The following is a 14,706-nucleotide window of genomic DNA, read 5'->3' as shown; positions in this document are numbered from 1 at the left end:
TAACAAGATGCTTTATCAGTACCCTGATATTTAACCTTCTACTAGAACTTCCAGGGGTAAAAAGTCTGTTTATATGGGGTGGTGAGGAATTCATCATGGCAAAACCTCCTCTGCCCAAGCATGAGGAATGCTCACTTCTCTAGAGACTCCTTGCTCTGGGATACCCCTTGCTCTGGCCTTCAGAAAGTTTACAGGTCACAGTCAAGAGACAATGGTAACTTCCTACAAACTGTTTGCCTCTTAGAGTAGGAACTCTCTAGGCATCCCTTTTATGGCTGCTGTCCAGAAGCCACAGAAAAATCTGTCATTGGCAGAAAGTCCGGTTAAAGCTAGCTGCCAGTGAGGGAAAGTCCAGGAGATACCGTTCTGGCAGTAGTTCCCTTTTCTGGATGGCTCCTATGCAGACAGATCATTTCCTAGAAGTACTGAGCTCCTCTACTATTAATATCTCATCCTGTGTGTTTCTTCATGGTGCTGAGCTGAGCTCTGTCTTAAGTGCTAATTGCCTTTTTGGTTATTATGCAGAAGTTTTACCAACAAAGTGCTGCTTACCTCATTTGTTCTGCTTCCTGCATTTTTCTGTTCTTTCAATTGCTGCAAACAAAAAACAAAAAATAAATTGCTCATCTACTTCAGCTGCACATGAAAGTGGGTAGGGGATGCAAATGCTTGCATGCCTTAGTTGCTTAACTGGATGGAAACTTGCTGCTCTAGTGTCTGAACCTACTAGACTTCAAGCTGTGGAAGACAAAGGATTAAACTATAGGTAACCACTATCCTTTATTAAGCATTCAGCTGTGAAAATAGATACTGCAGCCTTATGATGCAATGCCTTTGTGTGAGAGGCCTTACAGGAACAGAAGCAAGTGAAATCAGGAAGGTTCGGATGAAATAGTGGTTTATCAAAGCGCCTCTCTGAATTTGACAATAAACTCTGGATGTTGTTAGTGACTGTACTGGACAATGAAAGGAAGGGGGAATTCCATGCCAGCTGGTTCAGGACTAAATGCAAGTTCCTTTCCAGTTGTTATGACGCAACCCATCTAACTAGCTTGCAACAGTTTTGCATAGTCTGCTGAAAGCACAGACTTTCTTGTAGCAGCCCCTCCTTATGCAATTTTCCTCTTCCAGTCTTGAAGAGCTTTAAGCTACACCAAACTTTCCTACCCGTGAGTCCCCCTCTGAAGAGCCCAAACCAGTATTTCTAGGCTTCTTTATCTCTTCTTCCTGCAAGGAACCCATTACAATGTAGACATTACAACAGCAAATACTTTTGACCCTGAAATATGGCCAGAAAGGCAAACAGTAATACTACCTCAATTAGAACAAGCTGAAGACTTCAAAAAGGGGAAGAAAAAGGAATAAAGGAGAGAAACCTTCACACGTCCTCTAATACAAAAGTAAATAGTGACTTCAATGTTAAAAATTTATCTTCCTACCACACCCTCTACCTGCATAACCGGATGTGGCAATAAAAGAAAAAAAATCCCCCTACCAGGTGTCTGAATTCTGCTGCTAGACTTCCATTAGTAGATTCTTCCATGTTCATTACTTTTGTGTTTGTTCCCAAAATATTAAATTTCCTGAACCTTCACAAAGAGAAGAAAAAGAATTAGGAATCTCAAATGCATTGAAAGTACCCAACAATATGTCAAAACACGGTGCCACATACCCTTTGACCGAGTTCTTCTCACTTACATCTCTGTCAAAAAAAAAAAAAAAAAAAAAAAAAAAATTAATCTCTTAAAACTTCTGCAGACAGAGTATGGGTATTTGTTTTAGTAGCTGACAGAGCTGAGAACTGGTGAAATGCTTCTGTGAAAAATTTTTTTTTTCTTTTGTGCAAAAGAGAAGGCAATCAGTTCTGGCAGTCAAAACAAACATTGCATCGCATTGGCTATCTTTACTCAGGCTTAAAATTTGCTATGGTGGCTTTATGGAAGTAAGTCTGTTCTCTTACTACACAGGTTGTAATTCTGCCCTGAAACAACCGATATAGTACAGTCATTCTCTATGTCCTTTCAAACCTGCTTTCATACAGTTTGAAGAAATTACTGCATCATTTAAATCGGTTCTCTCACTTCTGAGTTTTACCAAGTTACGTAATTATCTGATGCATTTCTCAAACCCTTAGCTTCCAGATCCCTGTAAGAATTTCTTTTCTTCCCCAACCCTACCCTCCCATGCAAGTTTCTGGGCCCCAGAGTGGTTTTGAGTAAACAATGCCCCCTAAAGACTCAAATCAGAAGGCAAAAAACACCTCCTTTTTTAAAAGCACAAACCCCTTTCATGATCTTACAGCCACCATCGTGATTTTGGAGAGCCTGTTAGGTGTCCTTCCTCATCCCTGGCCTCTTAAAACAAGTGTTGAATTCATCTTCTCTGTGTTGTTTACAAAGAGGTGAACTTGCTTACAAAGCACTGGTAGAAGTCTGTTTAGATAACTGCAAGTTTTCACTAACTGAGAGTATGTCAAACGTTGTTTAAGGGAGCTAGTCTGTGCCTCTAACTCAAAGATAGCTTTAGGATAGCCAGATTCCTCACTAGAGGCTGTCTAAAAAGATATTTTTGAGAAGCAACTGAGAAGTAGGGAAGCTCTGTGGGACTGGAAACAGCAGAGTTCTGTGCTATGCTTTCAGCTAGTACTAGCCTGAGTGAAACATCCATAGAAAAGAAAAGTGGTCTGCAGTGCATATGCTGACCAAGTGCTACTCTGTGTCCAGACTGATAAGGCACTGAGCTCCCTTCCACAAAGGTACTGAGCGGAGCTGGTGGCGGGAAGCTGAGGCCTTCCCTGCTCTGGGCTGGTGTCTCTAAAGGAGAGTAGAGGGGAGGGTGTACCTGCTGCCATGGAGAACCAGCATGCTCCTGGCCAGCTCCAACACTAAAACATGACTGCCTTTTGGATTTTTCAGCACAGGGACTGCTTACCATTAGCATACACAGGCATGAGAAAAATGCAACGTACTTATCAAACAAAACTTTCACTTTCAAGTTATAGTTCAGCTCCTGCAATTTCACCAGCAATCTGGAAGGAAAAAAAAAAAATGACTGCAACTGCAAAACAGCTTCTCTTTTATAGTTCTGCTTATCACAGGTTATATTTAAACTGTACAGCTCAAGGCTGCCATATATGGGTCCCAAGCTTGCTCTATACAAGATGATATAGATGTAATGACAGAATAAACTAGCAAGGCCCATAGATACTGCTCCTGCTTCCTTGCCTAGAGATAGAGACAGATTGGCAAATAAGTTGGTTTTTTGCATGACAGAATGGTCTGCACGTGCCTGTTTGGCTATCTGGTTGTGTTGTCATATATTCAATATTCTGAAATCCTAGTAAAGGGTAAAAACTTAAATGCAAATTAAGCTTTGACAGAAGGCATCCCCTGCCACAGGGCACCTCCCTTCTGCCTGTCCCGACCTGGGCAATTAGCCCACCACATAAGATGTGCAAGCCTCTTGGCTATAGGAAGTCAATGAAATGAAAGGTTTACCACAAAATGGCGAAGGGGAAACATACCTCAACTTCACAGTAAATTGTACTCCAGTCTTCAGGACTAATGGCCTCTGAGGATGTGTTGGCATGCAAGGCTGCCTCTCCACCACAAAGGAGCTATGGAAAAAACAGATGACAGAACATTTACTACTATTTTCTTTAAGGAAGAAGAAATTACATACAAAATAAACTTAAATAAAGGTGACTTACTGATACTACTGTACACTTTATCAATTCATTGTTTCAATCTTTGCAATGTCTATGCATGGATTTCTTTGGCTTTTGTTTCAATAGGGCTAAAAATACTGAAAGGATAAATGATTTCATAAGGGTTTTTTTTTTTTCCCCTCTCTCTAAATACAATAATGGCTTGGGGAGGGAAGAGTGCTATTTCAAACTTCCCTGAAATCAAATGGCATGTAAATACTGTGATGTAACTAGCATAATCTGAAAGTGAGGAGTATCACTTCATTTGCCATTTTTGGCACCCCTTAAACTCTTACAGGTATAATGTTGTGACACAGTGCTTTGTTAGCAACATAGACCTAGATGAATTAGCAGGGGATTTGATGAGGGCTAGCTATCCCCAATGAGACATGAATTCCTGATGTTAACCTATTCTGATGCGCCCAATGCTCCTCTTAACTTAGTTGAAAAACTGCCTGGTGTCTTCCAACTGAAGACTAGTACTCAAAGCATTTGAATGGGACTTATATAGCCTAAGTTTTAGTTTCTAGTGGTTTTGGTCCCCACATAGGGGGGTTACCTATTGTAGATAAGCCCTTGCCCCTGCTCTTGTCTGCTAGTTTGCAAGTCTTTTGCAGCACAGATTGTTGCCTACTGTGTATTTACAGATGGGGACTCTTAAGTGGGGCGTCTACCAGCTACACTATCTTGCATCAAAGCGCCTATAGAGAGGTAGAGCTGGACTCCCTATGGTGGAGTCAAGGAGGATGAGCCAAGAGACAAAGCAATGGAGAGTCTAGTGCATATTTATCCTGGGCATGGCTTGGTGTAGATGGTTTCTTGCCTCTGTTTACTTGAGCTTCCTTGCAGGTTTGGGGCCAAAAGGAAGAAATGGACTAACAGACTAGGAGTCTGATCCTGTTATCAATGTATGTTGTAGCAGATCTCATACTGACTTAAATGATGACAGATTGTGAACCTTTTCTATAGGCCTACAGGGTAAATCTCAAAAATGGTCATTCAGTTCAGTTTTTGTGACAAACTGAAGAAAACCTCAGAAAATGCAAAGTTAGTGTGCTGAAATATTGAGGGAACAGAAGGGAAGGAGCTCTTCATGCATTTATTTACACAATGACAAAATGATCCTTCTTGTCTGTTACCTCTGGATCAGTTGTTTGAAAAGACTGTATGTTCGGTCCTGCAGAACTTGTTTGTTTTTTGTGATGGGATCAGGGTCGTAGGTAAGTTTCTGCTCCAATTCCTCAAGCTTTTTGAGCTGCTGGCGAACTTGCTGTAGACTTTCAGCAACAATGGTGAACCTACAATTACATAGTCTTATTATTTTTAGCATGTTTTTCCATTCTAATAATGCTGGTACACTGGCCAGATGACTGTCCCTAAGGACTACATGGTGCACAGAGAACACTCCTTGCTTATTGGAGATGTGGTGAGGTAATAAATTCACTGAAATGAAGTTATGCTATGACAAAACAGATAAGCACAATATAAATAATCAGTACATTTGGCAGATTTGGTGTTCCTTCTTAGCGTGCTTTAAAGCTCCTGCCCAATGCAGCTGCTGACTGGAGACTTACCAGCTCTGTAGCTGGTCAAGACAGGCGTTGGGGGGGCCACCAATACATGCAGTCTGTTGTCTGTGTTTCCACTCCACCAGCTCCTCATTAATAAGAGCACTCTGCGTGTGCTCTGTGGTGTTCAACAGCTGTATTATTTTGTTCACCACTTCCTACAGAGAATATGAGATTCATCTGTTTATATAGATACTTCATAAAGAACAACCATGTCTTGCAAAACTTTGCAAGGACCTCAAAGTAAGAGCTATCCTCAAAAGAGGATGTTTCCTAAGTCCTCCTTTTTACCTGGAGTATTTGTGGATGAAACGGAGAAATAATGCATTTTTAGTGACACTGACTTCTGAGGAGCTAATATCTCACGCCCACGTGTCCTCCAAGTGGATAACTGGATCAACCAGTTCTTGCTCTAGATTTGAGTACTGCAACATTAGTGAGCACATTCAACTCTAATGTGGCTATAATTTTTTTTAACCATTTTTCCCTCAAGAACATGACTAATATGAGATTTGTCTTTTTCCTGTCATTTGTCTTTTTCCTCTCAGCTTTACCTGACAGTATTTGATAAAGTAAGGCTGCTAGGAGAAGAGAAACACTACAGCTTAAAGTGATTCTAGATTTTCAGTAATAATGCAAAGGGTGAAATCTCGCTTCAAGTAATAGCAATAAACAAGCTTTTTCTCTTTATATAAATTGGTATGTCAACTCACTGAAAATGAACATGTTTGAAATGAAGTGCTGTTGACTTCTGAAAGAAAACTAGAGCGCTACCTTTCTCTTGATGTCAAGTAATAAAAACATCTTCTTGAGATTCATCTGTTCTTTCTTATATTCCTCCTGTGACACACCATTGGGTTCATGCTCTGCAAAATAAGTTCAAATTGTAAAGCCGAAGCACCTCTACAGGTTTGTACAGAAAATCCAGAGGACGCCTGATGAGACTGAGTTCCATGAGGGCCTGCAGTTGCAGTGAGGAGTGTGATGGGTCATGTCCTTGGGGAAATAGGGGTAGGGGAAATGCTGAGAGAAGGGGATCTAACTGGCTAACGTCAACTGAAGCATATCTTTAAAGCTTAAGAGTGGAAGTTCTGCCTTCTAGATTTTTTTTTATTCCCCTTTTCCCCTGAAAGGACAGCGATTACACCTCAAATACTAATGCAAAGCAAAAGCTTTTTGCCTTTTTTTTGTGTGTGTGAAATAACTAAGACATGAGTTTGCTTCTTCCTGATACCAAGAACCCAGTTCAAAATAATGATTGTACATGTATGTTTTCACAGTACAGAAATTTGTTCTCATGCTGACTTCAAACATGAATCATTCGTGTCACTTAACTGGGCAACTAAAGTTAAATGTTATTTCAAGGAAGGGTATTTACAGCCTCCTGAGGTTAGGCCAGCCTGAGAGCTGCTATACAGTCTCCCTAGCTACTGCTTCTGCTGACTACTGACCTTATGTCAGAGGCTCTTAACTGTCCCATGGAAGTGCTACCTGCCCCCAGGTACAAAGAGGGCAAGATCTTGAGGTCAGTGCTTCTCCTAGTATCTTCCAAACATGTCTGCTAAGGGCTAGCCAACTGCTAACTTGTGTTGGAAACTGAAACCTTTCTAGAACAGAGTTGTCAGAAACAGAAATAATGAACCTCAGCTGTGTCACCAGAAATCCCACTAACTTACCTGGCACAGGATTAGATTCCTCTGGGGATAGAAATGCAGGACCCTTTAACTATTTCAAACTAACGTTTGTTTGTTTTTCCTCGCATAGAGGAAGCATGTGAGGTTTCTGCACAGAAAGGTATTTTCTATTTTAGCCAAGGAAGTGTTTAGAGACAGATCTATATAATGAAACTAGTGTTGAATACAGCTGCATGTGCTTCTCTTGGTAGATAAGGATCCACAAAACCTGAAGTGGGAAGGCTTGTGTGAAACAAGATGGCAAAGAGAAACCTAAACTTAACTATTTAGATGTGTGGTTGAATGGTCACAGAGTCCATAGGGTTTGCTATTTCTAGCAGCAAAGGGATGTAAAGTGCAAATGAACGCTGTATTAACAAACAGGCTCTCTTACTTCTCATAAGAATAGACACAGAGAACACATTTTCAGGAATTAAGCTTCAGCATAAAACAGAATTAATGAAGAAGGGATGTGATCAGTAAGTTTGACTGCTTATCACTAATTTTAGTTTCCTGACATAAGACAGCAGAGTTACTCTTATCAAGTGCATGCAATAGGATTTGTCCTGTATAAAATTCTCACCTCTGTTCTGCAAGGTTTTACATTTAAAGTCATATTCATCTTGCACATCCTCTAATGTCTTGATGTCTTGCTCCACATCCTATAAAGCATGAATCAAGTTGGCCACGATTATTTAACATTTTAATATAATGCAAGACTTTTGCTGGTTAGGAACTGGTTAGGAACTGGCTAACGCTGGTTATTTATGCAGATGAATTCCAGTTTTACAGTAACATCTTTTCCTGGAACTCCTTAATAAGAAATGCCCCTAAACTTAACTGCCTCCTATTCACCTTCCCTCTTCTCTGCTAACAAAAATCTGTTTATAATAAAATATGGAAAAGCTCTTGTAGAGTCTAGCCATATAAGTTCCACAGAATTTAGGAGAACTTAGGCTATAGAAGGCAACATTTGGGCCAGCAGTTAGCATTTCAGACAAACTGTTATATGCTCAAGTATTGCTTGGAGAAAGCTTCCAGTCATCACCTTATTTGTTCTGTAGACAGTAACTATCTATATGCTAACTGAAAATTTAGTTTCTAGTTAACAGTGACAAAGTCAGTATATAATTTCTTAGAATTTTTCCTCAGATGCTGGTATTTGATGGCTAAAAATGTTTTCATTGCCAAAATTTGAGCACAAGAAAGCATTTTAAAAAAGGAATCCTATTTGCTATTGCTAAAATAGTCAGATGAGTAAAAGCCCCATCTGTACTACTGAGCTATTGACAAATAATTACTTATTGTTTTCAAACGTTCACTGGTGATAAAGTTGAAAACCAATTATCTCTAATCTTATTTTTACTTGCCATTAAAAGTCAATTTTATACACCAAAAGTTTTAAACATTTATGAATTGACAAATGCTACTTTAAATATAGTCCTAATTTGACTTTACTTACAATAACACTGTTTTTTACAGCCTTAACTTTCGCATCAAGCTCCTTCTGTTTGTCCAGCATCCCAATCACAGTGTTCTGTATGCTCCCCACTTCCATCTGGGGGACGCAAGCAGAGCAACAACAAAAGTCATACCAGGGTGAACAGTGACAGCAAATATGTATTTTTCTCATTAACATAGATTAGTGGCTTTTGTTGATAAATAGGTTAATAAAGCATGGTGGTTCTGATAATTCATAACAAGATTTTGCACTGTAAAATAATTGAGTTCAAGTGAGTTTGCAAAGAACACAGGGGATTAAAAAACTCCTTTTGTGTGGTTATGCTTTTATCATAACAATGCTAAAAAAAAAAAAAAATTGTTTACTCTTTGCACAAATTCATTCTTTTGTTTGATTTCTTCATGTAACTTCTAAATATATTTTAAGGAAAAAGCAACCTTGCTAGAGAAAGTTGAATCACATCCAAATGAAATGTAAGACATGCCCATAGAGGGTAAGGGGAAAAAGGGAGAAACAGGATAAGAGCAAGAACCTAGACAGGTCTGCGTAAAGGCAATAGGGTAACCTGATATGTTAGAAACTCATTGTTCCTCCAATGCAGGGCAATCTGGTATGCCTGTTTTTCTAAGGGTTGTTCTGATTTAATTCTTTACCTTAAGCTAAGGCAATCTAAAGAATTTACTTCTATAAACTGGGCAAGGTCCCTCTTCATAGATTTAAGTCAGACTGTTAAAGCAATCTAAGCATACTCTAACATTTGGGCCTTTCCTTTTATGATGCTTATAGTTGTGCTTACTTTGCATTTTATCTTCTCAGCTTTGGGAAATGAGTAACTTTATTAAAAAGCAAAGTAGGGTGTGGTGTTGTACCTAGTGTCAAAAATAAGTGCACAGCAGAGGAGTATTTATTTCCCTTTTTGATCCCCCTGAACACCTTGCATGCTAGCATGGCAGTTGTGTGGGCTTTGTGTCATGTAGCAGAACAAGGTGCACTGCAGCTGCAAAGTATCTGGGAATGGCTTTGCCAGAGCTGCATTTTTAAAGAGCTATTTTGAACACTTGCATTAGCTCCCTTGCTTAAGCTTATTACCAAGTACTCTCCCCACTCCCTACAACATGTGGCCAAAAATGTGTCATAAAGGCAGGTATTTCAGTATCAAAACTCAACGGGCTTGGCCAATCATTATTTTATTTCTACATAAGTGGATTATATCTAGCTATATAGATTGCATGCCTTTCCCAACTGCAAATTTTTTTATTGAAAAACAAAAAGATGAAGCATCAGAACAGATGAGGGCAGAGGATAATATGGCTTTACCTATGGTTTAGAGGAATGAAATGGACTTCACTTAAAAAAGAAATGAGAGAAATACTCAGAAGTAACTGGGAAGAAGAATATTGCATCATTTTTCCAGAGAGACAGTCCAGAGAAGTACCAAGGCTCGGCTACTCAATACAGAGTAAATTTGGGAGTAAAATGCAGAAGAAGGAAAAGCTAAAAGCTTCTTAGAGAGATAAGGCAAGCCCTACTTGTTAAATTGTAACAAAACCTGATGGGCACATCAAGCTATACTACAATAGCATGGAAAAACAGCTTAGCTTTTACATCACTCAAAGGAGTAAAATTTACTTCCTGCCTCCTTCCCCCTTCAAATGATTCAAACAGCTCAAACAAGCCACATTGTGCAAATGGTGCATACTAATGTTTGTTTATTCATACCGTTCATGTCTTTAAGAAACATGAGTTGTTGGGCAGAGGGAGGATGACCTGCTGCTTATTTCAGTCTTTTTTCTGTTCCCTTCACCTCCAGCAATAGAAGGGGCAGATACAACTGCGGTAGCTATTCCAGGACTGAATTACCTGATTTGACAACTGGGCGCTGCTCAGTATTTTCCTCTCCTCTTTCAGACAGTTGTAGATGACCATTGCCATGTGTATTGGGTCTTCTTGGAAGTGATCCTGACATTAGAGACAGTCTGTTGTTAAACACACATACCCTGAATCTCTTGTCCTTGAGCAAACTGACTGGTAAAAAGATTAGCAAGTGACTATTACTTAAGCCTCAAGGGGACACACAGGTCATAGTGTCTTCTAAGATTATGGGCAGTGCAACAGCTGCAATGTGCTCTCACTGTTTAAAATAATGCATTACTTTGCCAGCTATTCTACTTCATGAGCATAAAAAGAGATGAGACTCAACACAAAACAATGGTAAACAGCTGTGTCTGGAAGAAGGGAGATACTACCCTATAGCCATAGCGAGAGCTCATCCTCTCCTGACAGCCACCCCTCCGCTCCTTTGAGGTGTAGCTGCTGGATTTGAAGGGTTGTTGCTCTAGTTTGACAGGTATGGCTCTTGCTGAGGCACGTGAAGGAGAAAAGTTTGCTGTTGCTTATGAACAGGGCCAAGGCTGGAAACAGTGTTTTACATACACAAGGTTGAAATGTGTTCTGGATTGAGTACTACCCTGACCAGGATGATGCTGCCCCAGGAATCACTGAGCTGTCCCTGCCTTCTTGACTGATCTTTATCATTGCTGGTGTATATAGTTATAATCAGATAAGCACAGTGCGGTTGCATTCTCCTACCCTCCTCAGGAAACACTTCCCCAGAGGTGATCTGTGGTGAGGATAAGCTAGGTGTGTGGGAATAGGCTGCAGGAAAGGTGACTCTGTGGAAGATTCTCTGGTACAGAGCCCTACAGTAGCTCCTTCTGCAGGCTTATAAAGAACAGGCAGGAGGGGAAGATCAGCTAAGGAAAAATAATGAAATCAACTATGGATGTGTTCTGCAGTGCCATGCTCTACAAACTGCTTTGGTCCTGTTCTTTGTCAGTACAATATGGCGCACAGAAGTGGTGTCTCATCACAAGTCCTTTGCTATCAACTGTGATTCTAGAGTTACATGGAAAAAAATTCTTCCCCTGCTTCCCCCTGTGTTTTTTCTGCTGCATCAAAGACTTACTAGACTACTGAGGAAACTGACTGGGAAGGGGTAAGGTAAATGAAACTCCATTTATAGAAGCGCTGCCAAATACATGGAGTAAATACCTTCCAAAGTACAACTTTTTATTTCTACAGCTCTTGGATACAGTTTCTAACTGTATACAATTAAAAACCAAAACAGAGTAACATTTAAATTCTGACAACTTAAATTAGGTTTCTCACAAACACTTTGCAAAAATATCTCACATCAAGGTAGTCTTAGAGGGATCCAATTGTACGACCGAAACAATTTAAGCAAATGTACAGGCATATGCCCCAGGCGTACCTGAAGATTACGTTTGCTTTTCCTTATGTTGTGTTGCAGCAAAAAGTTGTTTTCTATCAAAAATCGACTAAACTGATCATCAAGTTGTGACAGCAGGTCATGGAATAGCACCGTAGCAAAAGATACGTTGTTGGCTGCATGTTCCCTAGAATAATTTAAGGTATGCTTGTGTTAAATACACTTTCAACAGGTATTCAAGAAACAAAGTAGTGTACTATATATTTTTCTCTCTGACTCCAGTAGTTTGCAAGCAGTAAGAATTACTTGTAAATGTAATCCAGTTCCATTCCCTCTTAACTTAATCTTCTGTGATTCAGAAATGCTGTGTTTTCCCCTATAGTATTCTTGCCACATACTGTCTAACTTCATTTACCCATTCCATGAGCATCAGGAAGCCAAAAGTGAATCTGATGCATGTGCATGTTGTACCACAGACCTACAAGAAGACACTCCATAGACATCTTGGCCAAAGTTCAAAGCCAGCAAACAGTGAGAGACTGTTTCCATGACAGACCAATCAAAGGAAAAATGAGATAATACATTTAGTCTAGATATCAGGCCCCTCTAGAAAGCCCTGAAGAGGGATGGGAACGTAGAGTAGCAGACACACAGCTACTGAATGTTCTTACCAGCAAAGGTTTACCTAGCAGCTTGCTTCCCCAACACTTCTCTGCTGCCTGTGACTCCACATGAGACCACTGCTTGTCATGTAACCCGAAAGCCAACTGCTAGTGGTGGTATCACCACTAGTCCCTCATGCTTACCAGTCTTGGTTTTCCAGCCACTGTGCCAGGTACTGTCTGATTTCCATAGGAAAGCTGTCATCATACAGCTGGTGAACTTGTTCCAAAAACTTGGAATCAAGTTGCTGCAGCTGATACCACTGAGTCATCCTGAGGGAAAAAAAAATAAATCAACGTAAATGATTAATATTTGGACTGAACTGTGAAAAGTCACTCATTTAAAGTTCTTATTTAAAAATGGCAAAATTGGATGAGCAGGAAGGAAAAGTGTTTCAGCAAACAAAAACACGTTTTGTTTTCGGATGTAACATAAAAAGCTAATCATCAAAACTGAATACAACTTTTTCCATGCCTGTTTTAATAATAATAATAAAAAAAAGGCAAATTAAGACAGTCACCATGCTATTTCATAAAAAATAATTCAAAGTTAAATCACACTTTATGGAAACTTGCATTTCTTTTTTGCTTTGAATCCCTGTTCACAGCACTTAGGGTACTGGTGGAGTTACTATTCCCTACTCTTTCTTCCTTAGGCCCTGTTACGGGGGTGTACCCCTGTACTCATACACATGTACGAGTAGCTGTGTGCCCTATGCCTGTACTCGGCAGGATCAAGATCCCATTTTGTCTGTGCAGATATACTCCCCACTGATCACAGAGGTGGGAGGAGAATGACTGGAAAAAGAAACCTCTAGCGGCTCACTTTCAGGTACTATATGTGTCCCCACTTACCTGCTCTGAAAATGGTCTGGACCTCAGGTTGCTTTAAATGGAGAAGTATTTGAAACGTTCTCTTCATATTATGCTTTAGTTCTTATAATCAGATTTTCATGCTAAATTCAAGTCTTCTCTGCAGTAGACATGAGTTATCTAGAATTAACTAGTATGACTGGGAGAAGCCATGCTGTACAGTTAATGCTTTTATTATGGAATGGCTTTTAGTTCTGATGTACGGATTCTCTCTGCAAAGCAGTTCTCTCCTCCTCTCTGGGCTGCAGGTTAGTGTCTTGCAGTAGTGGCAGGTAAAGATATGTCCAGGGAAGAGATGCCAGGCTGAGGTGGAGATGTGTAAGCCCGCTTGCATCTGTAACCTCTTTGAAAAGGTGGTAAGACCTATCCAAAGAACAGTGCACCCTCCGAGGTGAAGGAGTACCTTATATGCAGGCTGCGGCCAAATACATTAATGTTTGTATGCCGGATCCCTCAGCTGCTGTGTTGCATGTAGTCTGTGCGAGAAGCAAGGCTGAGGTAAAAATGTTACAATGTTTAAAGTAAGGGCTTTGGGACTCTTTGGATTCCAATTATAGGTAACACAGCAGTTAATTTGAATACACTGTAGTGGCACCAAGGCAAACACTTAAAGCATGATATTGGTGAGGAAAGTTGGAATGGTGTATCTAAATGCATGGGTTTTTTTTCTCCTTACTTTTTATATGGCTTAAAGAAAGCCATGAGATACTCCAAGCCTCCTGTGTCTTAAAGCAACCAAACTGAAAAAGGGCTTAGGAAGCTTGGCAAAGAACCATCCAAACAGGGGGGTTAAAGAGCAATGTGATAGTGTAGCAAATATGATCCTTGGAGATTCGAGCAGGGAAACACTGAAGAAGTGCGGAGGAAGTCTGTACCGCTTGTGGAGAAACCATGAGCGAGGCTGGTGGGGTAGAGGGCTCGGCCTGGTGCTGACAAGCGGACAAGTGGGGTGCGTGAGGATGGAAAGCCTGCTTTGCTCTTCCATCTCCCCCTGGGTAAGGTGATGCAACCGCCATCCGTGTGCATCTCTGGGGAAAAGGGGTCTGGCAGGAAGCGCCTTCCCCAGATCAGCTCCTGCTCCGTAGCTGTGCGGGTCGTGTACTGCCAGCAGCAGCTCCGGTCCTGCCGTGAGGCGACAGGGCTTCGCCTCCTCGCTAAGGGCCGCGCTCGAGGCTCCTTCCGTGTCGGCTGAACTTTAACAACGCCTAACTCCGCTGCAATTGTCTTGTAACGACTCACTTGTAGTATCGTTTCTGGCTTCCCAGCTGATCGCCAGGAAAGCGGGCGCTCGCGGATAGGGGACCGGGCGCAGGGCAGCTGTCCCCGCCGGCTACCTGCGGGCCGGGCCGGGCCGGGTGCCAGGGCAGGGGGGCAGTGGCGGCGCCCCTCCCCCCGCCGCGGCCGTTGGCCCCGCCGCGGTCGTTGGCCCTCGCGCGCCGCCGCCACCGCCCCCCACCCGCCCGCGCGCGCCGCCCGCACTTACTCGGGGACGAGGCTGCGCTCCAGCTGTGCGCCGCGGCAGCCCCCCGTGCC

At 41.4% G+C, this 14,706-nt stretch overlaps 1 protein-coding gene across 2 annotated transcripts in view; it reads right to left on the bottom strand.

The window, feature by feature from the left end:
* The window catches only part of STAT1 (signal transducer and activator of transcription 1), a 26,860-nt gene extending 12,154 nt beyond the window's left edge, over positions 1-14,706 (bottom strand). Inside the window, exons 1-14 of one of the 2 annotated variants that reach the window (XM_067298936.1) lie at positions 14,657-14,706; positions 12,445-12,573; positions 11,681-11,825; positions 10,270-10,368; positions 8,410-8,505; positions 7,531-7,609; positions 6,049-6,140; positions 5,281-5,432; positions 4,846-5,004; positions 3,524-3,616; positions 2,969-3,028; positions 1,673-1,702; positions 1,496-1,589; positions 553-594 (exon numbers count right to left, since the gene is read on the bottom strand). In XM_067298936.1, the coding sequence (XP_067155037.1) occupies positions 553-594; positions 1,496-1,589; positions 1,673-1,702; positions 2,969-3,028; positions 3,524-3,616; positions 4,846-5,004; positions 5,281-5,432; positions 6,049-6,140; positions 7,531-7,609; positions 8,410-8,505; positions 10,270-10,368; positions 11,681-11,825; positions 12,445-12,572 (1,269 nt within the window). In that variant the 5' untranslated portion in view covers position 12,573; positions 14,657-14,706. Of the gene's footprint in view, positions 1-552; positions 595-1,495; positions 1,590-1,672; positions 1,703-2,968; positions 3,029-3,523; positions 3,617-4,845; positions 5,005-5,280; positions 5,433-6,048; positions 6,141-7,530; positions 7,610-8,409; positions 8,506-10,269; positions 10,369-11,680; positions 11,826-12,444; positions 12,574-13,155; positions 14,482-14,656 lie in introns of those variants that run through there. The other variant, XM_067298935.1, reaches the window with a different exon arrangement.

The sequence above is a fragment of the Apteryx mantelli genome, chromosome 6 (assembly GCF_036417845.1).
Source record: "Apteryx mantelli isolate bAptMan1 chromosome 6, bAptMan1.hap1, whole genome shotgun sequence".
NCBI lineage: Eukaryota > Metazoa > Chordata > Aves > Apterygiformes > Apterygidae > Apteryx > Apteryx mantelli.
The sequence above is the reverse complement of the archived record's forward strand: the minus strand, read 5'-3'. Positions and strand labels throughout refer to the sequence as shown.